General features: G+C 31.1%; 5 protein-coding genes across 10 annotated transcripts; 3 read left to right on the top strand and 2 right to left on the bottom strand.

Annotated features, from left to right (window-relative positions):
- Positions 1 to 893: 893 nt before the first annotated feature.
- Positions 894 to 3,353, top strand: LOC117156557 (NF-kappa-B-repressing factor). The gene is made up of 7 exons (XM_033333681.2): positions 894 to 1,280; positions 1,810 to 1,943; positions 2,042 to 2,288; positions 2,385 to 2,511; positions 2,583 to 2,749; positions 2,812 to 2,985; positions 3,063 to 3,353. Exons 1-7 carry the CDS (start codon positions 1,105 to 1,107, stop codon positions 3,223 to 3,225), a joined length of 1,188 nt encoding a protein of 395 aa, XP_033189572.1. The 5' UTR covers positions 894 to 1,104; the 3' UTR covers positions 3,226 to 3,353.
- A 385-nt stretch (positions 3,354 to 3,738) lies between these two features.
- LOC117156562 (prohormone-4) lies at positions 3,739 to 11,350 on the bottom strand. 3 transcript variants are annotated; one of them, XM_076618209.1, is made up of 5 exons: positions 11,215 to 11,350; positions 10,830 to 11,136; positions 8,543 to 8,674; positions 7,777 to 7,929; positions 3,739 to 7,689 (listed from the first exon to the last, which is right to left on the bottom strand). In XM_076618209.1, the coding sequence occupies exons 2-5, from the start codon at positions 10,957 to 10,959 to the stop codon at positions 7,496 to 7,498; spliced, it is 609 nt and encodes a 202-aa protein (XP_076474324.1). In that variant the 5' UTR covers positions 10,960 to 11,136; positions 11,215 to 11,350; the 3' UTR covers positions 3,739 to 7,495. The 3 variants fall into 3 exon arrangements, with proteins under 3 accessions (XP_076474324.1, XP_076474323.1, XP_033189587.1); XM_076618208.1 differs by having other exon boundaries at positions 10,830 to 11,067; positions 11,174 to 11,341; XM_033333696.2 differs by having other exon boundaries at positions 11,201 to 11,340.
- Positions 11,351 to 12,889: 1,539 nt separating this feature from the next.
- On the top strand, positions 12,890 to 20,585 carry Vps50 (vacuolar protein sorting 50). The gene is made up of 9 exons (XM_033333678.2): positions 12,890 to 13,144; positions 13,362 to 13,877; positions 13,949 to 14,631; positions 14,698 to 15,076; positions 15,158 to 15,448; positions 15,523 to 15,993; positions 16,073 to 16,194; positions 16,258 to 16,447; positions 16,519 to 20,585. The coding sequence occupies exons 1-9, from the start codon at positions 13,100 to 13,102 to the stop codon at positions 16,627 to 16,629; spliced, it is 2,808 nt and encodes a 935-aa protein (XP_033189569.1). The 5' UTR covers positions 12,890 to 13,099; the 3' UTR covers positions 16,630 to 20,585.
- Positions 17,629 to 22,392, bottom strand: Arf51F (ADP-ribosylation factor 6). 4 transcript variants are annotated; one of them, XM_033333699.2, is made up of 6 exons: positions 22,157 to 22,373; positions 21,466 to 21,577; positions 21,207 to 21,310; positions 20,929 to 21,127; positions 20,667 to 20,849; positions 17,629 to 18,404 (listed from the first exon to the last, which is right to left on the bottom strand). In XM_033333699.2, exons 2-5 carry the CDS (start codon positions 21,545 to 21,547, stop codon positions 20,707 to 20,709), a joined length of 528 nt encoding a protein of 175 aa, XP_033189590.1. In that variant the 5' UTR covers positions 21,548 to 21,577; positions 22,157 to 22,373; the 3' UTR covers positions 17,629 to 18,404; positions 20,667 to 20,706. The 4 variants fall into 4 exon arrangements, with proteins under 4 accessions (XP_033189590.1, XP_033189592.1, XP_033189591.1 ...); XM_033333701.2 differs by lacking the exon at positions 17,629 to 18,404 and having other exon boundaries at positions 20,528 to 20,849; positions 22,261 to 22,392; XM_033333700.2 differs by lacking the exon at positions 17,629 to 18,404 and having other exon boundaries at positions 20,528 to 20,849; positions 22,065 to 22,373.
- A 1,542-nt stretch (positions 22,393 to 23,934) lies between these two features.
- mmy (UDP-N-acetylglucosamine pyrophosphorylase mmy) lies at positions 23,935 to 26,641 on the top strand. The gene is made up of 3 exons (XM_033333625.2): positions 23,935 to 25,101; positions 25,191 to 25,587; positions 25,661 to 26,641. The coding sequence occupies exons 1-3, from the start codon at positions 24,626 to 24,628 to the stop codon at positions 26,195 to 26,197; spliced, it is 1,410 nt and encodes a 469-aa protein (XP_033189516.1). The 5' UTR covers positions 23,935 to 24,625; the 3' UTR covers positions 26,198 to 26,641.
- Positions 26,642 to 26,875: the final 234 nt, after the last annotated feature.

Genomic DNA, 26,875 nt, shown 5'->3' with positions numbered 1-26,875 from the left:
ATTTATTGTGGTATGAAAAGTATTCTCAGCATGAAGATACTATATTCCAAACCAATATGCAACAGTGGAAATAGTTCTTTTTTTAATTTGCGTACCAATTAGAAAATACTATCACCACCTAGTTGTAAAGAGCTGGAACTAATCTTTTTATGAAAAAATAAAAAAATCAAACTTCTCGGTCTATAAGGCGTATTCTTGAACTATTCAGGAATTAAATTAATGCTTTCTCTCAGAAATATTCTCTGTATAATATTATTTCGATTCCTTACGTAATTAACTCATTACATAGAATTGGTGTAAAATGCCATATCTTATGTCAAAGACCAGCGCTCTCTATCAATTAAAAATTTTGTTCTATGTTACAACCACTGACTCGCTGGTAGAAGGCGCCATAGTGCACAAAATAGAGCATTTTGCATTAATTACATATAATTAATTAATTACATAGGACATCTAAGCTATGCTGTGGTTACAAGATGTAACGGTATAAATTAGAATATTTGAAAAGAAAGACTAACGCATTGCATGCGAATGAGACTGCAGTATCTGAGAATAAGAAAATAGCGTGATGATGTAAAGCAGTTCCCGAATAACGCCACCCTTCGGTAAATTTGTAAATTATTGTCATGAAGCAGAAAATAAACTAATACCAATACGTAGAAAATCGGAATGATATTATACATGAAATATTTTTGAGAGTTAAAGGCTCAATTTAATTCCTGAACAGTTCAAGAATTTGCTTTACAGACCGAAAAATTTGTTTTTTATTTTCCTCATAAAGAGATTAGTTCCATCTTTCCATTGCTAATCTTAATTAATTTCTTAAGTTCTAAGCTTTCCTAAGATCTCAAATCTATGTTATATTTTGTCCATGGTGTTATTGCTATGTAAGCCATTTTGCGATAATACGTTATTTCTTAATATTGAAATTTTTAATTATATTTCTTTCTTGTAAGGTATTTCACATAAGTCAGACAAAAGCGTTTGAAATACTTTTAATAAGACATCTACATGAAAGTTTTGTGCAACTTGTAACAAATGTTACACATCCAGTGTGTTTATGTATAAATTTGTAATTTGTCATATAAAACGTGTGATATTGTGATGAAAATGAGCGGCGAGGATGATTGGGACGTAGAACGATATAAAACAGAACATGAATGTGACGAACATTGGGAACTTAGACGCAAATTTCTTTTAGCTCATAAGAATAAATTTCCAGAAGATGAACTTGTGTGTTTAGCTCAAGTATTTACAAACGTGGAATTGCTTGGTTGCAGGTAGTGTTTAATCTAAAATGTGATATCTATGTTTTATTAATTTGCAGTTTGTTTTATTATATGTTTGTATATTGTAACTCACAAAAGTATTCAAACCCATACAAGTCTTTTATAAATGTTATATGAAACATTTCCAAACTTCATTAACACTGTAAATGAGACTTGAGTATCATGATTATGTTGATAAAATTTCAAACAAATCTGGAAATATGCATAGATGCTACAAGATACAAGTATGAATTTTGCAAAAATTGTACAAGTATTTAAATAAGCAATTATTTATTGCATTAATAAGTCACAGTATTTAATGGGATCTATTTAGATATATCTAAGATGGCTATTCGTACTGCATACTAATTTTTTATCAATATATGTTCACAATAAATATATTGTATAACCTGTTCAATGAGATAAAGCAATAGACATAAACAAAACGTAATTGCTGTGGGTGCAGTTATTAGCTGCCAATCGTTAGCTCAAATATTTTTATGAGTCGTTTTACATATATTTAAATAACATTTATTTTTAGATATCCTAAAGAGACGATGCAATTAATTGCAGAGTTAGCTCAAGATATTGTTGGTGAATATAGAGAAAAACGAAAAATTAAACTGCAAAGAAAAGTTGTGGAAGCTTCGGATGCTGCTAGTTCAAAGGTTAAAGGTATATCTAAGAGCTGTGAGTTCTACCATGTGCTGAGTATGAAAGAAGTGTAAGAAAACTTGTCCTTTAAGTGCATTTTTTAAAGAATAATTTTTTAGGAAGAATTGCTTCAACAACGTCTTCCAATACAACCAAAACATCAGCACAATTACAAAACACAAAGTTATCACATAATTTATCATCTAATAAAGTACCTGTGAAACGAAGGAGATTGGAGGAGGCTCCATTTGGCGATATTGTTATAATAGAAAGGGTTGGAGATATACCACAAAATATACTTACTAATGCAGTCAGTGTGTCAGGTGGAAATTTAGAATGGAAATTTGATAAAATTAAGGACTCTTAGTATGTATACAGTATACATATATATATCTTTTCCTTTCCTTTCTTTTTCCTTGTTCCTCAGGATTATCTTCCTATTTCTTTCTTTTTCTTTTATAGTAAATGTAATATTTTTATAAATTCGAAACTGTTAGCGGAAGGTTGTAGTTCTAACCAAAAGTCAGCGAAGAAAGAAGCATCCATTTTTGGATTACATGAACTACAGAAGTATTATTATACGATCAAGGTTTATAAAAAAGATTTGTTTTTATTTTCATGTATATTGAGCTGCTACCAAAGCTTTATTTTAATGTTTAGATTAAACACAATATAAATAGGAATGCTAATGTAACTGCAACGACAATGACTACATTAAAAGATGACGCTATCTCTGATGACAATATTGGAAGAAAATTAATGAAATTAATGGGTTGGACTGGTGGTGGTCTTGGTAAATCACAACAGGGAATAGTAGAACCTGTTATGTAAGTATAATCTTCATTTTGTTTTGTAAAACATTTTAGAAATGGTACTTTTATATCTACAGGATTCAACAGCAAATGAGTAGGAAAGGTCTCGGATTAAAGCAAAATTCTTGCTCTGCAAAAGATTTAAGAAATAAATGTAAAGACATCATGAGAAAGTACCTTTCAGGTGACATGAGAAATGATTTAGTATTTTCTGTCGATTTTACAAGTGACGAAAGAGCAATAATCCATCAGTAAGTGCGTTAATGCAATTTTTCGAAATAATCAGTTGGATTGAAAATATTAAGTATGCGTTCCAATTTCTTTATAGGATTGCAAGACAACTCGGTTTAAAGTCGCATAGTTATGGTCCCAAAAATGAACGAACATTAATAGTTTCCCGAAAAATAGACCCACAAGACCTAGTCGAGGAATTAAAAAATTTTGGGGGTAATACTAACAAATATCAGTTAATCGAGCCAACTGGACTGTAAATAAAATAATAAACTTATCTTTCCATATATCATATAAATTTTATGCTTAGATATAAATACCAGTTGCAATAAATCTATGTATTTTATGAAAATTAAATTGAAATATATAATTCAAAACGTGCATTTTACTAATACTGTTAATATTATTTTTATATCTAATTTTTATTATGTAAACTTATTATTCAAATAAAATATTCCATCAAAGAAATTAAATCTAAAATATTTTGTTGCTTTATTTATTACGTAATAGGTAATTTTCTAAGAGTGTCTTAATAGTTGGGAAAAATATTGCTATTGCACAATTCCATGAAATTCTGATTCTCCGAATGCATCCTCTTTCTCAAAAAAAGTTCCTTGGACCAATTTTGATTTCGATGTTCATTCAGTAGAAAAAAGAAGAAGTTTTTATGAAAGCAGAAATAGAATTAATTTAATGGTTACAATAATTACGAAAGATATATATATATATGTATATATATATATGTGGTCAGGTACAATTTCAATTTCGTGAAATAAAACTGAAGAAACGTTTACTTTATTTAATGATGTTCGCGCGCCGAACTTATTTCCAAGAACATTGTATTCTGTTTTAATTAATAGAAGTACAAAACTTTAAGAAGCAAGATCGCTTACAAGTGTACGGTACGTCGCAGTTGCCGTATAATAAGAATGCTTTGGCAGTAGAACAATCAGAAGTCGAAAGTAACATAGATACAAAGGCGTGTGATTTTTTTTTTATTACATTATCACATTATTTAAACCTCGATAACTAAGATGGTCAAAGTGTTATTATATGTATACGTGTATGCGCTGTACACCTCATCGACTGGCAGAAACATCCGATAATGCTTGTTCACGCTACGTTACATATTCTGCGAACAAAAACTCCATTAAAAAAAATATTCTTTTTTTTCATTTTTAAATATTCTCTGCACTAATTAAAAATGCAACATCCCTTTTTTCATTTTATATGGTAATCCTTTTAATTGAATATTATGGACGGATTATGTAGATATGTTCTGTTACAATGGTTTACAATTTGTCTAATATGCTTTATTAAAATAAATCCTACATTCAATTAAACTACTATTAGTAAAACTGTACTATACTGATTAATAAAAATATCATAGAATAATATAATGACAAATATATATATGTATATCTAGTACTTAAAATACATTATTAACGAAACACAGATGAAACGTGATGGATTGTCTTTGGTTTAAATCATATGGAAGAAGCAAATTGATGATTATTCGCTGTAAAGAATAGAGAGAAGACGTGGCATGTACAAGCATTTTAGAGCCCGTCGCTTGAAAGCGATGGAAATATACCGCGCCGCGCATTGTACGTGTTGAATTTATTAATTTCAATTACCACCGGAGATGAACGGTCTTATCTTAAATATAACACGTCAAAATTGAGAATAAAGGGAAAGGAGGAGAGGAGAGGATTTAGAAAGGATCAAGGTGTTCACGAAGCGGAGATTCGAAACTCCTTGATCCTTTAAAAAAAGTCTCGATACCTAAAGCTTACACAAACTTCCCTCGGAATTTTGTCTTCGGTCCAGGCCCTACTTTGGACCGTAATTGATATCTAGAGGGAATGTTACACATCTCTCTTTTCATCATTTTTTCTTCGCTTTTCTTTTATATATCAAAATAATATATATCTACTATCTGATAAAAGTGACTCCTCTGTTGATATGTAATTATATATATAGACTTATTTATTATTAATTAGATGATATATCATTGGTTGACTAGAAGATATTACGCTTAATAGATAGAGATGCATTTCATCACTATACCGAAGTCTCTCCAGAGTGAAGCCACGTTTAATTGTTCTCCGTTTTATTTGATATGTATTTATAGTTTCGAAATTTCACAAGGGAACTTTATCGTTAAAACTCGCGACCTATTCTTTCTCAAATTCTAAAAAGACTAAAATAGAGAACTGGCTTTCAGAGAGAATTCGGCATTCATCTCCAAATTACATTACTGATATGTATCTATATTGATATGTTGTGTTGCGTTACCGTAATGAAAATATTAATACATCAGAGCATTGTATACTTGTTTCGTCATCATCGTCATCATCATCGTCCTCATATTCATATTCTTAAGTAAAGGACGCGTTATACCCTGAAGGAACGCGATACGATGCTCGGTTTGTACCTGCTTCGCTTCTCATGTTTAAAATAGATATAATATATGTATATGTAGATTTTTATATACATATACGTGTATAGGTGTGTGCATGTACATGTATGTATAATTGTATGTATTCTTTGATATAAATCATTCGTATATTTATACTGTACTAAAGATCGATCGTTTGAGTAGCAAGAAATTTATATTCCTCTATAACGTGACTCATAAATTAAATTAACAGAAACGTAATTAATCGAGATAATCTTTTTTGTCATTTCGCATTGATTTTTCTCTGAATGAAGTCAGAATTTATATCTTGTGTCGCAGTAGCATTCTAACAGAAACAGTCGATAAAGATCGCATGTAAGTAGAAAAATCGATTCAAAGTCCTTCTGATTGTTGGAGGCTTTTGCATCGATCTTCCCGTATTACATATTACACCAACGAAAGAGCATGTGAAAACGCGTGTGTTTTACAATATTACAAGATACACGATTAAATCATACTGAGCGGTTTAACAAAATACCTTTAGATGCGAATCAGGCTTGTCTACGTATTTCCGTTCGGTCCGTATCGACGAGGGTTAATCGTATACAAGCATTTCATTCAAGTAAAACCAACGGTAACTATTATACTCTATAGAAAGAGATACTTACAGATTCTTAATCATGTTCTAATCATTCCCTTGTACTTCAAGTATCAAAGCAACTTCTCTCGAGTATATAATGGAAGAGGTATTATTTGAGATTTTTCTGATTGTCCCTCACTTATTTATCTGTGGGTAATAGTATATCTTGTAACGTTCTGTGAAATATTAATTAATCTAAATGTTAGCCGGCGAGATATTGGTGCAAAATCTAGAAACATCTGAACCTCGATACGACGAGAAACTGAAATCCGTAGAAGGACCTTTATACGTGGTACTGTACCAGCAGTAATTATCCGGTTTTATAAGCATGTAGAAATGCAATAGATAACATGTGTGTGTGTGTGTGTGTGTGTGTGTGTGTGTGTGTGTGTGTGTGTGTGTGTGTGTGTGTGTGTTGTACACAAAAATTTCTGTAGCGAAAAACACATGCAGTGTTCCAGCTGCTAGACAGGTCTCGCATCATGCATGAGTTTATGTACGTCGCTATCTCCAATATCACGAATATTAGCCACCAAAGCACAGCTTCGGTAATGTAATAAAATACGAGTAGAATGGGAGTCTGACAATGTAGTAAAATCAAATTCCATTAATTATTCGTTTCTTGTATGCTGCGCCAGGCACGAAATTACAAAAGCAAAAGTAAATCTTAAAACGCGTTCCTAGTTTGGATCTTTCTGAAATTGTTAATTAGTAATTAGAATATTACATACATATCGTTAAAACGGAATGAACTAATTTATAAACGAAATATCTAAATGTTTCCTCTCTTCGTTTTCATATGATTCTTCGTGCCTCGAATGACGATTGCATGTCGACGACGTCACGTTAGTCACGGAAACAAAGCGACAATTAATTAGTATCGATCGTAGATTGCACGACGTCGAATAGAACGTTCCAGTAAAATATGTATAATTAATGGGTTTGGTAATCACAAAGCTCTCGTATCGCCTCCATACGCGACCATCCTATTCACCGTCAAACATTGCCATCGTTTCTTCAATTCATCTTTCTCGTTTTTAATTCTACGAAATATGTGTAAAAAGTAGAACGTTTATTGGAGTAAAACGCGTGCCCATTGCAGCGCGAAAATGAGTGACGTCGCATCGATAAAGGTGCACAGATATACAAACATCGACCCTTGACATTTAAGGAAAGTTTAAACATTCAGTACTCCCATGCCTCTCGGTAACGATAGATATCTTCCCCACTTATCTCGGTGCTCACTCAACGTGTTTTTTGAAAAGTAAAGAGAGGAATAAGATGACACCGAAAGAAAGCGACAAGGAAACTTGAAATGGAGGAAGAGGAGAAGAAAAGGGATGGGAAAAAGGAGGAAAGACGTAGGCGGCGATCATTTCGCAAAGGAGACTTGCCAAAGAATCTTTCAAAGCGATAGGATAGTGCGATTGTAATACGATACAGCCAATGTTATAGCGCCTCCGCCATGACGTTCCAAGAAAATGCCAATTCAGTCGAGAAAACCGGTTTTGACGAGCTTTTCCAGGAAAAACTTCACGTCCCCCAGCTCTGAGTCCTTGATACCGATTGATTTCAACATGCCTAAATCGCCATTCTCCACCGCCATAAACACAGAGCGCAAGTGTTCCAAATCGGAGCGCATTAGATGCAAGGCTGCACCAAAATCTTCGATCGTTTGAGATTCTACGAATTAGAATTTATCTTTTTTCAAATTTAATGCTCCAAATTTATTTTAGATCGATTTATCTTTATGAGAATTATAGTAATTACCAGAAAGCGCTATAGCAACTGCATTCACGCCACCAAGAGGCTTTAGCGTATCCCGTGCCTTGGTCCCAAACAATTTCTCGAGATAATTTGGACCATGACTTGCCAACAACGACTGCAGGAAACTAGCAGTCTCCTCTACCGGTGGTCTTTTTGCTAAAACAAGCAACGAAACGTTTTACCCGAACATTGCATGAATATACGTAACATTTGTTAACATTGATCCTGGTTCTTTCTTCAACTACATATACAACTCTATACAAATTATACAAATTTACATTTATATCTATATATCACAGTAATCATTTCCTACTCGTACAATTTTATAGCTAGGGAACAGAGAATCGATGTTAGAACTCGAAAGATAATAGGTTCGATCTAGTGATCATATAGTCTGCTAATAGATAGGTAGCCGGACAGTAGTTAGGGACGAATATAAATCAGACGTCTGATACACCCGAAGCTCGATACGTTTCTGCCACATGGAAACTTCCTCGTAACCTTGTTCCTATTTCATTGTTGTGTGAGGCGAGTTCCCTGAATTAGTCTCCTCTGTTTAATAGAAGTTATAATCTTTTCTTTAACGGGAAATTAGCAAACATTCTATCTGTTAACACTAAAAGAAAATGGAGAAAGAGAAAGAAAGAAGACAGAGAAATAAAATAATGTTTAAATAGGAAACAAAGAAATATGCGTAAATGAATACAAGATCAAAATGTTGTTATAGTATAGACGGTAATAGAATCAATTAAGGGACAGGAAATTTTACCAGCTGTGCATAAACGTGAATCTTCGTCGTATCCATCTTGACAGTCGGGAGCTCCGTCACAGAGATACTGAATCGAGATACATATACCCTCTCCTGGACACTTGAATGGCTCGTAGGGACGACAAGCATCTCCTGTAACATTGAATTATCACTAAAATAATAATAATAAGAATAATGATTTTTTTTATTTTTGTAACTATTTTATACCTGCTATCATAAAACTTTTATTTTGTAAAATATGTAATATACGTACATAAGATACACAAGTTGTATAGTATAATATATATGGAATTTATAGCATGTACGTAAGCGTCCATCAGATACAATAGTTCACAAAAGTATTGGGACAATTACCATAGAAAATGTTTACGTATATATTATATATTATAAAATATTTTGAAATTTCATTAGTACTGTAATGAGATACGACGATCACAATTATATTAGTAAAATTTTAATAAATCTAGAAATATATATAGAAAATACAAGATACGTAATATATTCATAAAATATGTTTACAAGTGTTCCAATACTTTTGTGAGAAACTGTACATGCCTGTTCCATGTCGCGTGCGATTCGTGTTGAATATCACATATACATACATATAATCATATACAAGAGCACGCGCGTATATGATTGCAGTGTGCGCGTGTGCATTAACTTTGTAAGTGGCAATGCCCAAATTAGAATACATAGTCACCAATAATTGGTGGTTGCCAGGGCGGCTGATATTGACCGAGCAATATAACATGTATTATTTAACCCTGCTACAATTTTCGAATCTTTACATCCAAACAGAAAGTCTTCTAACGTTCCAAGAGAAACGTTAGTGTAAAATTAAAATAATAAATTACGTATATTAGCTGTATATATTTTTGAAATATTTTTTACTGAAATTATAAAATTTTTTAACGATACAAAAAAACCATGCAAATCGGAAAATGATTGAAGGAACGTAGCAAAGTTAAAATTGATTTAATTCTTTTACGTTCTTCCTCTCATTTTCGAGTCAATTGCATTTTTCTAACGTTTAAAGATATGCCAAATTTAAACCAAATATAAAAAAATTCTTATTGGTATGCATGATTTCTAGCGTTAACATTTTTTTAGAATATTAGAATTCCTTTCTGTTTGCTGAAATATGAATAAGATTGAAAATTTAAGGATCGCAGCAAAAATTGATAAAAAATCGCTTTATTGGAAAATAAGGGTACGTGCAAATGTATATGTACATACTTTTCGCAGCCACTGTAAGTTGCAGAAACGACGTAATTCGAGTTCGCAACAAGTTGTTAACTACGAGGAACTTCACGCTGTTTATTGCTCAAAGGAATTTGCCATTGATAAAGTAACGCTTATTGCTGGCGTCGATTACCACGTTGCGTTGAATAAACCACGGACAGAGGCCGTGTCACGAAGATGAATCGTGATGCGCTTAATGTACCACGTGGATTCAAATTGCCACTTCAATGTTGTTATCCATCGACACAATGGACCGTCGTATCAAGATTAAAATGTACACGGTATGTATTGTAGAGTTTGGGTAAATGGTAGATATTACTTTACAAAGAAAATGGATCACTATCGATATCTATTTTATATGTACGTTCGTGAATCGTTCTAACTATTATACAAGAACGAAGAAATGGTTAGAATTCTGCTTATCCGTATTTCGTGTATACGAACAAGTTAATTTGTAGTTGCTATGGTTGAGAATATCTTGTAATGAACATACATATGCACTTATTTGTTTGTGTCGAAACTAGATTATGGAAAGAACAATTGAATATGATACAGAGGCAACTCAATGAAGCTCAACTTCGGTTTTTTAAATATTAGATCTATTATAGGAACTACATAACGACAGATGAAAGGAACATCATAGGAACTGTTCTATAGTTTGATATGCTCGGATAAACGGAATTCTTCCAAAATCTTCTCTTTTTAATTTTTTAACATACATATCTCATTTTCACTTCTCGTTACGCGATACTATATGATCCGATTCGAGATATGACAGTTGCAACCGGTAACGAAAATTCTTTACGGTCGTGTTTGAAAACATGGATCCATAACACCTATCTTTCTATATACATAAATGTGTAAAACTAGTTATATAAAGCAAACAACACGTAAAATAAACTATACAGCTAGTTATCGACTACTACGAATTCTATGGACTAAACAAAGGTGTAACTCTAAGAAAATGTGTTGACTAAGAAAATCAAGGTTGCATATGTCCATGATTATTGGGAAACTTGAAAAACGGCCACGATTATTCGCTTACCTGTACGTTTGGTATTGAAGTGACCATAAAATCGACTTAAGTCGATCGCCATGATAGCACGAGGGAAAATAACGCAAACACTCAGGGCGAGGCTAAGCGCAGCCACGCTAGTGCAGAACCTCTGAACCATTCTCAGCAGACAGACGGTTAGACTATACTCTCAAGAGACGAACGTGTTTCACTTCGCGACCTTCCCTTTTTGTTATAACCCTGAGTACAGGAACACAGATGAACTACCCTTTATTAACAAGAGAACAAGTCAGACTTCTTCGCTTCTTTCTCCAGCTGTGAGATACCGTACGATATGCTGTAATCAAAGTAACGATCGTTGTCGAAACACTGACCCCTTCAAATGGAACAGATACACGTACGCAAAGAAGGATACTTTATTCCGCTTCACTCTTTCTTCCTCTCTTTTGACTTTTTCTAATTTTCACAGCCACCCACCGTCTCTTTTCGACACCGAGTGGCTGGCGCGTGACGCGGGGTGCACAAGCACTGTGAACACACCTGCGTATATACCATATACCATATATCTCATACCAACTACATATTATACCCCCTCACCCCGCTGCCCTTTACAATCTCAAGCTAGGTAGTGGGGAGTACGCAGGAAGACGTTTGACCAATCACACAACAGGTCTCGCTAGCCGCGGCCAATCGAAATCAGCGAGATCGAATGTTCTACCCTGGAACACCTACGCGACCCTTTTCTACCACGTCGCATCGATTTCAACTCCCTTGTACCCGTACGTAACTTTTGTTTATCGTCGTTATAACGTTGCGTTTACGCCAGCAGAATAGCATGGCTACCACTACTGCCACCCTTGGGAACCGGGGTATATAAACGTTCATGGAATTTTTAGGAATATAATACCGTTTAATGGAATTAACACGCAACCCATAACAACTCCTGGAAATTTCGTCGTCCATGAACCAATCTTCCTACCCTGATACCTACGTTTCTCCTTTACTTCACGAATCGCTTATGTGCGTGATAGTAGCAAACGTAGCTTTGAAATTTGCTAAGAGTTTCTATGTCGTGTTGTAGAATTAAAGATACATATATGAAAATTTAAGAAGGGATACGAAAAGAATTTAATACAGTTCTAATTATTATTTGTGTCGTATCTTGAATGGATTAAATAAATTTTACTTGTATTATTCATATAAATTATGTATAGATATAAAATTCTGGCGTATTTAAAGGACAAAGGCTTTCACAAAATTAAGATTGTAAGAACTAGTGAAACAGTAAATCACTGTTCAGCCTGCTATAGTGTAATATGTAATGTATCTGTATGATTATTATGCATATGTATGATGTATGATATATATATATATATATATATACAATATCAAACATGACTTGTTAAAGGGCAAATTATTATATACTTTTATTATTTAAAAGATTATATCAGATTATATGTAATAATTTATGTAATACAAATATGTAATACAAAGTATCTTCCAGTTATAAAGTGAAACACATTGTGCATAATGATTATATTTGCGAAGAAAAAAGTTATAAATTATGGTCGTAAAAGAAATTTGAAAAATAAAATATGGTTTATTGAGAATGGCTGTTTTAACGTGGTTCTTAACTGGAGCTACGTATCTCCCTCAGTAGAAGAGGTCAACTATAACGTAGCCTCCGTAGTCTACAAGTATTAAATCTTGATTATGAAAGATCTTTTTACTTCCAAGAAAATATCCTAAAATTGTATCAGATCTTTCATTGAAATATTTAAATAAAGTTAACCTTTTTGTTTACTATGTAAATTACAAATACATACATATATTATTTTTAAATAACTCGTATAACAATTTAGAGTTTCTCCACATAATAAATTAGTATTATTAATCGCTTTCTTTATTGTTTCATTTTTTTCATGTAACAATAATATTAGTTATATATCTGCTATTATTATGTTTGGGAATAAAGAAGGACCACAAATTGAAGGAAAGAATTAGTATTGTTTGAAATTGCAATATTTGAAAATCTATTGTTGATAATACCTATAATTCGCGCGGAAACTTCATACCGAACATAACCTGAAAAGATATTGATATACATATGTGATTCAAGTATACGTAATGTGTAAGCATGTATACGCAATAGATCTGATATACTTACAAGATGGGGTTAATTAAGTAATTACGGAGAAATGCGAATATTAATTACTATACCAATTGAATGGATAGAAACAGCAAGATATCGAGTAAATAGATGAAAATGTATTTTACTGAATTTTGAAGAAATTTACAGTATGGAGGACTTAAAATGTAAATTTTTCGGTCTTATTAACAAGCAGGTAAATAAATTTGTATTAAAATTTTACGTTTAAATATCTTGTATTGCAATGTAATTGTAAATACAACTTTTCCTCTATTCGAGTTATGCTTTAGGTTATGTTGTACTACATTTGTATCTTTATAAACTTTCAAATGAAATACTTTGTTAACGTTTAAGAGAAAAACTGTTCTAGGGTAAACTGATACAGTGTATTTGTTTTTTCTATTGTTATTCAGAATACAACCAAAATTCCATTAATGGGTTTACATCCAGATCTACTTAATCCATCAGAATCTCAGAAATCAGATGATATACAATCAGAAGCTGACCAATCAACAGAAAGTGAACCTATCCCTGATCAAGACATATTAGAATCTATAGAAGAGATTTATTTTAATACAGACCATAATTTTGATCCTTGTAGACACGAATTGGAGAAGTTACCAAAGGTGTTGCAATCTAAAGAAATTGAAAAATGTTACAAGAAACTGAAACAGCAACATCAAGTTGTTTCTAAGAAAGTTCTACAACTTATATTACAAAAGCAGAATGCTTGTAACAAAGAGTTTGAAAAAATTTTACTGATACAAGAACAATTACAGGATGTGTTAGAAATTTGCAGAATGGGAAGAGCAGATTTAAAATTAGCTGAAAGGCAATTTACTACAGCTAGTTTAGGAATATTAGCAAATTATCAAAAAAGGCAGATCATAGAAGAATTATTGAATAATTTAAATACTATCAAGACATTGGTAAGCTCATTTGACTTATATTTATTTACTTGATGAAGCAATAATGGATTAATTATTATAATACTTTGTAGCAACGTACAGGAGATAGATTACAGGAGTTATTAAATGAAAAAAATTATCCCAGAGCAATCTCGTTACTTTTAGAATGTCAAAGTGCTGCACAGACATATAAACATTTCCATTGTATTGCTGCTTTAAATGGAAAATTACAGGATATTTTAGAACAAGCAGAGGAAGCCTTGGATGTTACACTATCAAAGATGTGCACGCAATTCGATGTAACAATATATACGTCTATTCAAGAAGCTTATACTCTATTAGGAAAAACTCAATCTGCGATGGATCAATTGCATATGCATTTTACTGCTGCAATTCACAATACTGCTTTTGCAGCTGTTCATTCGTATGCGGGCGGAGATACAAAGAGACAATATAAACAACTTTGTCAATCAGTGCCCCGGGAAAGTTGCATTATTTGTCTAACAGAATTGTGTAAATCATTGTGGACAATATTAAGCTCTTATTATTTGGTAGTAAATTGGCATAACACACAAGAAAATAAAGTTAAACTTAAAGCTGATGTAAAAGATTTAGAAGAGACTTTTAGCAAACAATATGTGAAGCATAAATTAGAAAACAGTATGATTCGTATATGGCATGACGTTGAAATGAAGATTTCGATATTTTTAATGAACGCTGATTTAACTTACATTAAATTTGAGCAATTTGTTCAAGTTTTAGGTATAGTTAACAGGTAAATGCTTAACAGTGGTTTTACGTATTAATTTACATATACTGTATTAACAAAAAATAATTACAGATTAATGGAAATTGGGGAGGAGTTATGTAGTTTTAAGTCAGAAAATCTGCAAGAATCTATAAGGAAGCAATCATTGTCATATTTTTCTCATTATCACGCATCGAGACTAGATGAACTCAGGATATTTTTAGAAAACGATGGGTGGGAATTGTGCCCCGTGAAATCGAATTTTGTGGCAACTCAGTTACAGGAATTTAAGAGTTTAAAACCATCGCTAAACAGTTGTAAAGTATGGAACAATTTTGATAACTCTAACATTGGTGAAAATGATAATCCTATAAGTATAGAGTGGATTCAGAAATATTTAGAAGGGGGGTCATCGCCATTCTCTATAGGTCTAGATGATACCATGGACGAAGATATTTTGATAAGTAATGAAGTACGATATCTGATTTAGAAATATTTTATTGTCCTTATACTAATTGGCAATATAATATACAAAATAATCTGTATTAAACAGGATAATCCTCCAGAATATTTTTCGGATGAATCGGACGATGATATCCCTGATGAATTAAAACACGAATACGTTGATGATTCAGATCATGTTAAAACAAATAAAAAAAAGTGTAAACTAAAACAATCAGGGCCCATGGTTACAAACACAACACTAAGTATATTGCGCATTTGTGGAAAGTATTTGCAAATGTCTAGATTATTACGATCAATTGCAGTTACGGTTATACAAAGTATGATACAGTTTTACGAGTTATGTTTTTATACTGTACATTTATTCTTTACTTCAGATTTGGTAAGTTTTGTTTATTAGTTACTTTTCTATTAAGATATTAACTTAGTGCTAAGAAATAATATTCTTTCCCACAGCAAATAAATAGTGATTCTTTATATAGTCCAAAATTGAAACTATCTCTAGCAAGAATTAAGGAGAATTTAATCATTTATGAAAATGATACGGAAGATAACATTAAATTAAATTCCGATAAAGTACGACAGCCACAGCTCTCTTCCATTGTAAATTTATCGCAACCGGAAAAGCTTCACGGTTTGACTGAACGTGTCGTAGGAGTGGAATCTCTAATATTTTTGGGTCGTCAATACGAAAGTTTGAAGCCGTACTTGGAACATCTTATCGGTGCTAGCCCACAACGTGGTTTCCTTCACCAATTTTATATGCAAACAATAGCATCGAGCACGGATTTAAGGAAACCGGTATATATGGCGGTTGCATCTCGAGCATTTGATGTTTCAAATATTTTAAATTTAATGAATAAAGTTAATTGGGAGGTGACTGACGTTATGTCTCAACATAGTGGGTATATTGATGCATTACTTCAGGTATTTATTTTAAGCACAAATATAAATTTTAACTTCGCTTGCACTGGCACTTGCACTTAAGAAATTTTTTCTTTTGTAGGAAATATATATATTAAATGAAAGATTGAAAAACATCGGAAGTTGTCTTCCTGTAGCGGACGATGTATATAACGCTGTCTGGGAAAATGTGGCACATCTAATAACTCATACATTAGTAGAGGGGTATGTTACTTTTTTACTTACAATCTTTTTATCTTATTTGCTTATATCCATTCTCTATTACAGATTTTCTAATGCTAAAAAATGTTCGAACGGTGGCAGAGCACTAATGCAACTCGATTTTACGCAATTGAAATCGAAGTTTGAGACATTGACTTCTTTAAGGCCAATGCCTCACAGAGAATATGTTGAATTATATATTAAAGCTTACTATCTTCCAGAGAATAGTTTGGAAGAATGGATAAGGGAACACAAGGTATTTAAGATTATATGTTATCTAACTATGATATTCTTATTTATTATTAACGTATTTTATTTATCTTGCAGGAATATTCTGTGAAACATTTAATTGGCATAGTTTCTTCAGCTTGTCAAAATAATAAAAAAACTCGTCAGCGTCTAATTGCATTCATAGAAGAACAACGGCCTAGTAGATAGCATAGGTCTATATATTATAATACGTCTCAAGATTATATCGAAATAGGAATTGCATAAAGGACGAATTTTTAGGAATAATTTGAAAAGAGGAAAATGAAAAGGATATATTTTCTTCGTGTACATATTCGGGAACTTTTACTATATCACTAAAGTAAGCAAGCTCATTTAAGAACTCTTTAATTTTTTCGACACTTTTGTTTACTCAGTGCACGGATTAAATCCATCGATATGGGCTCTTAAAAGGATGTTAGTTCGTAAAATTGAAAGTATGTGATAAAGTACGAAATTGTTAATTCTGATGTATGTCAATACAATGTAAGTAATATTGGCTAAAGGAATCTCATATTGAAATTTAGAGTTGCAATCAAATTCATAGAGTATTATTATTACAATTAACAATTACAAACATTTCACATTATGTGAATGATATATATACATATATATATTAATATATATTAATATATATATTAATAATTATATATATATATATATAGTTAATTATTCAGATCTATTACAGCATCGTCGAAAGTCTGAATAAAAAATATCTGCACTTTGAATCTCAAAGAAGGAATTTAATGTTATTGGATCTGTTGATAAAAAAATTTTGCTCGTCTCGAGCCTTTTCACTCAATCATTGTAAAGCAAGGTGTACATAATTTTATTTCATATTCATTTTATTTTCATAGCTCTTTTTATAATATAATAATTATATATATATATATATATATGTATATATATATATATATATATATATAATATGAAATATTTTTTAAACATATATATTATTCCACATAAGAATTGTAGTTTTTATAAAGTTATTATGTTTTAATATTTTTATGACCAGAGTTTATAGATCTTATAAAAAAAACACAATCCATTGTCAGATTATCAACTAGATAGTTGTAATAATTTGTAAATATTTAAATAATTATTTCTCGAAATTAAGTGCAATTATAACTATTTTGTTTAAAAATGATATTTTACATTTTGAAAGAATGCTTTTATAATTTAAAGGTGTCTTTATTATACAAATAATAATAATAATATACAAGTACATTTTTGCTGGATTCATCGGTTTCCAATTTTGTAAAAATTATTGTTATTTATCTATATAGTATTCAATGTAGCATTACATTTATCATATATTTTTATATCCTTTATTTGTACTAAAAACCAAAAAATTCTATTGCACCTCTAATTACTATTCGTATTTTAACATTCAACTTCGTTTTGAGGAATGTGTTTGTTTTTAACTATTACACCATTCGAAAATTCATATAAAGCGATTAATTAGTTCATTGTATGATTATCTATAATCTGCTTTATACTACCATTTTCAAAATAGAGAAATAACTGAAAATACTCTTTCATAAATAATATTCCAATATGACTGAAAAATGTTTCGTTCCTTTTTATTTAATGACTATGTAATTATAAAATTGGTTAATAATGGTGCATTGAGAATTCTCTGGCTAATAGTATTATGGGTCAGCGTTTCCCAATTTCTTTTATCTATATGGATCGTATCTACTTTAAGTAAACTTTGTTTAAGATTAAAAGACAGTTGTGCTCTCTAAATTTATCTATTCTTTCGTCTACGGAGTTAAATTACGTATGAAATATGGCCTTTATATATTATCCTTTTAATTTTTATGAAACAAAGAACACGATCCATGGAGTGTAAACGTTAAGAAACGCTGATAATTGTATTGAAGTAACCAATTTCTTCCTTACTCCAAAGCGTTTTATATCGAGCCCTGCATTCTGAATGGCCCCTGTTAAAACAAATCGTTGGAAAATGTAGCTGATACATATATGTGTGAACTAAACAATGGAAATATGATGATACCAAATGCTTACTTTGACAATAAGCCTATTTGACAATGTTATTTATTAGTATTGCGTTAAAAAACGTATGCTCTAACTATAATGAAAAACGCATACGCCTTGTTTTTTTTTCTTTCTGCTCATTTTTAAACCTAAATTCAGTATCTTGACTATAAATGCTTTTGTTATTTCACACTGAATGAAGAATGAATAAATATATTACTGCTAGCTAAAACTCGCTTTGTTATTAAAAAATTACTAAAAATATTTGTTTCAAATTATGTATTATCTGCTTACAGGATTCATTTCATTTCAAACTTTAGACATTTTACTAATAAAACGTGTACTTTATGATCAATAAAATTTCAACATTCGATTTAATTCAATTATAAATGTTTAATTCATTTAAATAAAGTTTATTGCCAAAATATATTTGCTCTTTTGTAATATTAAAATGTGTGTGTTCTCTTTAAAAAATAACTATTTTTTAACAAAGTTATTTTAGTTACAACTGTTACGTTTCTTTTGTTTTCAATTACAACTAAAAGAAACAAATATGACACAATATTATAAACCTTCTTATACGAACGAATTTAGTGAGTATAAACATATACATAGAGCACTGCTCAATACTAGCACATACACCTCGAAAGAACAGTCTATTGCTTTCTTTCCAACATCTGTGTACTGCTTTTAAATATGAGCTAATTTATCTTGCACATTAGTTCTCACCAAAATACAATACTTAACATTAATGGTACGGATGCCAAGAGAAAGAATCTGACAAACTTATTATATTTGTATTAATTATTACTGCGGTAAAGTAATACAATTTGTTAAAATACTAATACCCTAATTTATATTATATCATGGAATGCAAATCAAATGTTGACATAGAAACAGAGCGATAGAATAACGTATACCATCGTTACTCTACTTTTAATCGCTATGTAAATATGAAGCTTGTAGAAAAGAAAGAATTGAATTATGTTGAAATATTCGTTTTGTTTAGTTAATAGCAAATATTGATAAATATGTATATCATTCTTATTCTACATCTTATTATCAAAAGGAAATGAAATAAGACGCACATAGAACACTGTCTGGCTCTTTTCTCTGTGACCTAATTCTAGTTCTGCGTAATCCGATCGCTTAACTGGTAAAAAATATTGGCAGATATAATGCTGTTACGTTATTAGTAACATTGTTTCTATTTTCTTCCTTTTTCTCTCTCTTTCTTTTGAGCTCATGATATCAAACCCAGTAGCTTACCATTTGTGCGTACAGAACAACTCCATTTATGTATGTATAAGTGTACGTTTGTACATCTAATGCGTTTCAATCGAAGTTAAAGCACAAAAAAATACACAATGTCAGAAGTTGCACCTTTTTTCTCCTTTTCATCTTTTTCGAAAAAAGAAAAGTCGACTGATATGCATAAAAAGTTGACTCAAATGGAAGACGATTATTAAAAAAAGAAAAAAAAAGAACTGTCTGTCACTATGAATATTTTTTAAAAATGAGATTGATAGCAAAAATTTATCAAAGGAATATTTCTGTGCTGTATAAAGTCATTAATGTAAGTGCTTTGAATGTTTACTCACATATATCAGTGGGATTATATGTATAAATATCATGTGTGATACATATTACATAGCATGGATAACAACCAGTGATGAATGAATGTTATGTCCAATTATTCTGGACGATATTTTAAATTAACTATTGCATAAATGATAATTTCAAATTGTAAAGATACTTTTTCTGAATGTATCTCTTAATCTCATAAGTAGCTCTTACAACTTTTTGTATTCTCTTATAATTAGTATCCCGTAATGCGGGATATGTACGCAAATATATATATAAATTATAGTAAAATGTTGGATGTGATAATCTAATCAATATTGTTGTATTAACTATTTTCACGGACTTTAGTAAACAGTTAGTAACAAAGTCTATATCTTTTGGTACTTTGATAAATTTCTATTTATATAGTATTAATATTACTGAAACGCACCATTTGATGTTAATGGTTACTTTACGTTTGCTGTAGTACATTGGAAATGATTTCCTCTCTCTCTCTCTCTCTCTCTCTCTCTCTCTCTCTCTCTCTCTCTCGCTCTCTGTCTTATGGATCATAATGATCATTATCAGTTTTGTTACAGAGCCTCTACATGATAAATAAAAATGACAATACAAAGCAAACGTACATCTTGGTATGTGGCTAACTGATGAAAAATAAATATTTGCTCATAATTTATGATTACTGGTCAACCATGTAAGGCCTTCATAAAGCCCATCTCCAGTTGTGGCACATGATGGCTGCACATACCAATTTCTATCTCGTATCCTAGTTAAACCCAGTTTTTCTTGTATTTCATGTGGTTTCATTGCTGAAAAAATAAATAAAAAATTATTTATATAAGACAAATATACGATTACCAAAGATTTATGAGATACATTGATTTATACCATCTGGAAGATCTTGTTTATTTGCAAAGATTAAAATAATAGCATCTCGCATTTCTCTATCATTTATAATTCGATGAAGCTCCTGACGGGCTTCATCTATTCGATCTCTGTCAGCACAATCTACTACGAAAATAAGTCCTTGTGTTCCAGTATAATAATGACGCCAAAGTGGACGTATTTTATCTTGTCCACCAACATCCTACAATGAAATTATTATCCTTAGTGAGTTGAACATTTTCCAAGCTATATTTAGAAGATTTATAATTACTATTACTTACCCAAACATTGAACTTAACATTTTTATAGGTAACTGTCTCTACATTGAATCCTACAGTTGGTATAGTTGTTACAGACTGTCCTAGTTTAAGTTTATATAGTATCGCTGATATGTAATTAAGGAAATGTTACAAGAAAACATGATTCAAAACATTCTTTAGTCTTTTGCAAGGATTTTATTATAGAGTTTCATGTAAAAGAAAGAAACAGATGTGTGTGTGTGTGTGTGTGTGTATGCGTATATCTATGTAAGAAGGATACTAGTTTTCCCAGCAGCATCCAATCCTAGCATAAGGATTCGCATTTCCTTGTTGCCAAAGATCTTTGACAACAACTTGCCCATCTTGCCAGCTGCTTTCTAGGCACCTGGCACCTAAAGTTCAGAAAGTTTACCTTTAAAAAAAGTCATTTTAACACATAAAAAAGTTTTATATGAACAGTTCTAAAAAGTTTAAAAAATATAGTGCTCTTTCCATTACTTCACTAACATCTCGCTTCTTTTATGAAATTTTCGTGGGAACTATAATATACTATGAATGAAAAACTTCCACAAATATCTAACCTCTATTTAAAATTGATTATTTCAAATGAAATATAATATTTCCACAAATAATACGATTTATATGTTGCCAAAATAAGAAAGCTCAAGGACGTTCTTCCTAACCTATCAAATGCCGTAAATAGAATAAAAATAGACAGATATTAGAAAAATACTAGCGAATAAATAAATTCACGGTATGTTCGAGATCTGAATGAATCTGTAGTTAAACTTTGCTCATTTATGTAAAAAACTAAATATTCATGTAATGTAATGTCCAATAGTTGTCACGATAAATAGTCTAATTGGTATTGTGTCTTACATGACAATTGATGACGAATTTTTTTAAAAGAAATCCTTCGAGTCAGCAATACGAGAAGAGTGTAACTTGAAGCAAGCATAAATGTAACTCACCGAAATACATTTACAAAGGGCGAGTACTTTATCATGAACGCGCAGACATATCACATCACTAGACATAACTTATTTATATTACAGCTGTAATATAGCAGCATTACCGAAAACGTTATTTAGGCAGGTACAGCATGATGTCTCTTCGTAAGTCACAAGCAAACACGCATGTAACTTAAATGAAATATTGAGATCAGTTCGGTATGCATCGAGTAATGACAGGGAATTTGAAGCGCCACCGTATGTTACCATCTATTACTAATACCCAATTGGCAATACATTTGAAAATTGTATTCATACATAAAATATGTAAGGGAAACTGTTTTAAATCTCAATTTTGAAGTAATTTGAAATTTTCCAGTATTATGAAAATTTGAATCACTTTGAACACGATTCAATATTTAAAACGTTGACTGCCACGCAAATTTTATATGCTTTATTTGTAACAAAATTGAAATATATTCACCACAATATATAATTTTTGCCAATATTGTACCGTATTTGCGTGCTTTTTTCTAACAATGTTATCTACATATGTCATTCACATTGTACACAACTTTTTGAGAAATTTATTTTATTTTAAAAAATTTAGTACCTCGGGTCATTGATGACCACCGTGTTAGTTAACGTGTTAAAATTTTGTAACGTGTTAAAGTTTTGATAAATCTTGAAGACTTGATATTTTTCATAATCTTTATGAAGCTTTCGGGATTTTAAAGTTCATCAGACTTATCGAAACTTCACTGATCCGTACACCTTTATATTCATAGTATACTGAACATAATTTGGTACTTTTATTAACCTTTTGAGTGCTTACTAAAATAATCCAAAGTGGTTAAAAATGTAATACATGTATATATTCTCCTTTCTTCATTATATAAATTGTTTATCCTTAAATTACCGACTGTTGCAAATAATATGAAAATCATTGATTAATACTACTCGTCTGTATACTCGTCTGTGATGAAAATACATGTGTTACTTACGTCCTTTTACATCTTCCTAGTAAATCGTAAAAATCTTAGGAATCTGTTTGTTAAGATATGTTTTGATATATTTTTACATAACTCAGTGCACTTTTAGACAATTCAAATATTTTCAATTTTTATGTACGCATGCGCACGCCGATAATTGACTGATTAACAACAAAAAATCTCACGTGTCACGATAAATTTTCATTACATTCTTTTTATTCGTTATCTTTCAGCTCGCGATATATAAAAGATCGCGAGATATAAACAATTATGTGTATGAAAAATGTATATATTTTTCATAGTTCGATATTAATCAATATTATATATATATATACATATCTTTTATTAAATAAAAAAAATTTCAGGATTGAATATCATTCAATAATTCATCAGATCTAATCATCAGAAGTGATTATAATCTTGTATCTTTCCTTCGTATTTTTCCTTTATTTCCATTTTCCATAAAAACTTTTTTTCATAAGATCTACGAATTTTTAGTTCTTTTAATCCTTTCACAGCTCAGTGAGAATTATTTTGCAATATAAGAACATACTACTATTTCTGTTCTCCATTATCTGCATATATGTACATACGTAGGCAAATATAGAAGATAGAAAATTAACTTTAATCAAATATTAATTTAATATTAGAGTGACTAAGGTATAAAAATTGTGCTAAATATATTACAAATTACGAATTACATAGTCATTTTGATTCAATATATATATATATATATATATAGATATAGGTATTGGTATATGTATAATAGTAAGTATGGTAGTAATAAAACATACTTAATATGGACAGTAGGAAAGAACTATAATATCCACTATCTCTATTTGGAAAGAACGGTACAGAAATAATAAATTAATTTTACTAAAATAAACGTTTGTTTTATTAATATACTTCGTATGAAGATTCTTTAAAGAACTTTCAGTTATATTCACAAAAAGGTTAATCACGTGTGACCTACAACAGTTTAGTTAACATAAGACTCGGTAGTCGATACTCGGTACCGGTGAACCAGCGTGCCATACGAAAAGGTTACAGTCTCTGAGCGTTCGGTCGATTCTTGACCGGTGAAAGAAATATAAAAAAAAGAATATGATCTTTCACGGTCGGCATTCGTCCGTGGAAACAAAATATGCTGGAAAAGGAAAGGGGAATAGTTGGAGAAGCTGGAAGGGCGAGAGGGGCCGATAAGAGAAATCGAGCTGAACGTGCTACGTGGAATCGTGAAAGTAAAGGCGTATCCCGCTTTACCTATGAGTTGGGATAGGTTACAGGTCGCGGTCAAATACCTGTTGCTCGACTCGTTGTCTATTTATTTTCATCTATTTACTTAAGGTCAGGTTCGGACAGAGAGATACAGTGCAAGCAGCTATCTTTCAATTTATCTACTGTTATCTACTGATAAGAGTATTTCAAATAACGCGATTGATATCAGCTGCTCTTGTTGCATACGCGGCTGTCAAACGAAGAAGTGGACCTCGTGAACATGGAGTCTCTTAAGAAAAAGCTGATAGAATACAATCAGGAACATCTGTTAAAATTTTGGGACCAATTGTCAGATAAAGAGAGAGAGAATCTTTATCAAGATATATCTGAATTAGACCTGGCAGATGTGACATCATATTTTGTCAATGCAGTACATGCATCGAGTAGTATGCAGAATATGTTGGATGACAAGGTGACTCCGATTCCTAAAGAAAATATTGCGTCATTGAAAATCACAGATAAAGAGCAATTAAGAGTATATGAAAAATTGGGACTGCAAGAGATAGCAGATGGAAAAGTAGCTGTATTGTTAATGGCTGGTGGCCAGGGTACTAGGCTAGGTGTATCTTATCCTAAGGGTATGTACAATGTGGGTCTACCTTCTGGAAAATCTCTCTTCCAACTGCAGGCAGAAAGAATACTTCGTTTACAAAATATGGCAAAAAAAGAATGTGGGAAAGATGGAGAAATTAAATGGTACATATGTTTCCTTCATATGAATCAAATAATTTATAATATGTGAAAGTTTGTACTTTAAATAAACTAATAGTTGCCTTTATTTCTAGGTACATATTAACTAGTGAAGCTACTCATGAAACAACTGTATCTTTTCTACAAAAACATAACTATTTTGATCTGAAAGAAAAGAATGTTAAAGCCTTTAAACAAGGTATGCTTCCATGTTTTACACTGGATGGAAAAATCATTTTGGATAAAAAATATAAAATTTCAAAGGCACCAGATGGAAATGGAGGATTGTATCGAGCTCTAAAGGTGCAAGGAATATTAGATGATATGAAACAGCATGGAATTCACAGTGTTCATGTTCATTCGGTTGATAATATCTTAATAAAAGTGGCAGATCCCATTTTTATAGGATACTGCTTATCTTCATGCACTGATTGTGGAGTTAAAGTTATAGAAAAATCTTCTCCGAATGAGTCAGTAGGAGTTGTGTGTAAAGTACGTTTATAAGATATTTCAATCATTTATGACATCAGTTTTATTTAATTACTTTTTATCATCTTTATTGTAGGTCGATGGTATCTACAAAGTCGTAGAGTATAGTGAAATTTCAAAAGAGACTGCTGAATTGCGTTCGGATGACGGACAATTAATATATAATGCAGCAAATATATGTAATCACTATTTCACCGTAGATTTTCTACATGATGTTGCTATAAATCACGAAAAGGAAATGGAACTTCATGCTGCTAAAAAAAAAATTCCGTATATCGACGCAAATGGAAATCGAATTGAACCCAAATCTCCGAACGGTTTTAAAATCGAAAAATTCGTATTTGATGTATTCGAATTCGCGAAACAATTATCAGTTTGGGAGGGAATTCGCGAAGAAGATTTTAGTCCTCTAAAAAATGCGGATTCTGTTGGCCAAGATTGTCCAAGTACCGCGCGAAACGATGTACTTAAAATACATAAAAAGTGGCTGTTAAATGCTGGAGCTACATCTGTAGCAAATGATGTAGAAATATCTCCTCTATTATCTTATGCGGGAGAAAATTTAAATCACATGATGGGGCTATCATTAGAAGGACCGTGTGTATTGGAATAACAAAATTCAATATGTACTGCTTTTGTACCTTTTTACAATACTGTTCTTGTTAAGAGTCTTTAAACTATCATAAGAATGTATTCTGTGATTTAATGATAAAATTTAGTTATAAAAATTGTCGACGTTCTTATATAAATTTTATAACAGTAAAATACGAAAGTATTACGTACACATGCATAAGCTTCTATAATAGAAAGAAAACGAAATATATCTTGCGCGCGAGTATGTTCACGTATGTAGATATTAAAAAAATTTACAGACTTAATTATTATATTAATTTATCTGAATCGTGTAATTATAAAATATGTATCATAAAATTATAAAAATTAATGTAATGTGATGAAAGTGTAACAAAATTCATGTATTTTGGCATTATGCATTTACATCAATTTTGTACGATTGGCATAAATATAATAAAAGAATAGGAGCATAATAATAATATAAGTTTTATATATTTATATATAATCTATGTAAAAATATAATTTATAAATAAAATTTATATATATTACACAAATTATGGCTTTTCAAATGTCATTTAATATCTGAATCTTGCTGATACGTCTTGCTTATGTATATTTATGTTTATTTCGGATCCTTTGGATATTAAATATTTTATTTAAACAGAAATACATATATTTTCTTAAATATATAGGATGGGAGTCCAAAATGTAAAATTAT

This window comes from Bombus vancouverensis, chromosome 4 (genome assembly GCF_051014615.1).
Source record: "Bombus vancouverensis nearcticus chromosome 4, iyBomVanc1_principal, whole genome shotgun sequence".
NCBI classification, from domain to species: Eukaryota; Metazoa; Arthropoda; class Insecta; order Hymenoptera; family Apidae; genus Bombus; species Bombus vancouverensis.
This window is presented reverse-complemented; position numbering and strand designations above follow the sequence as displayed.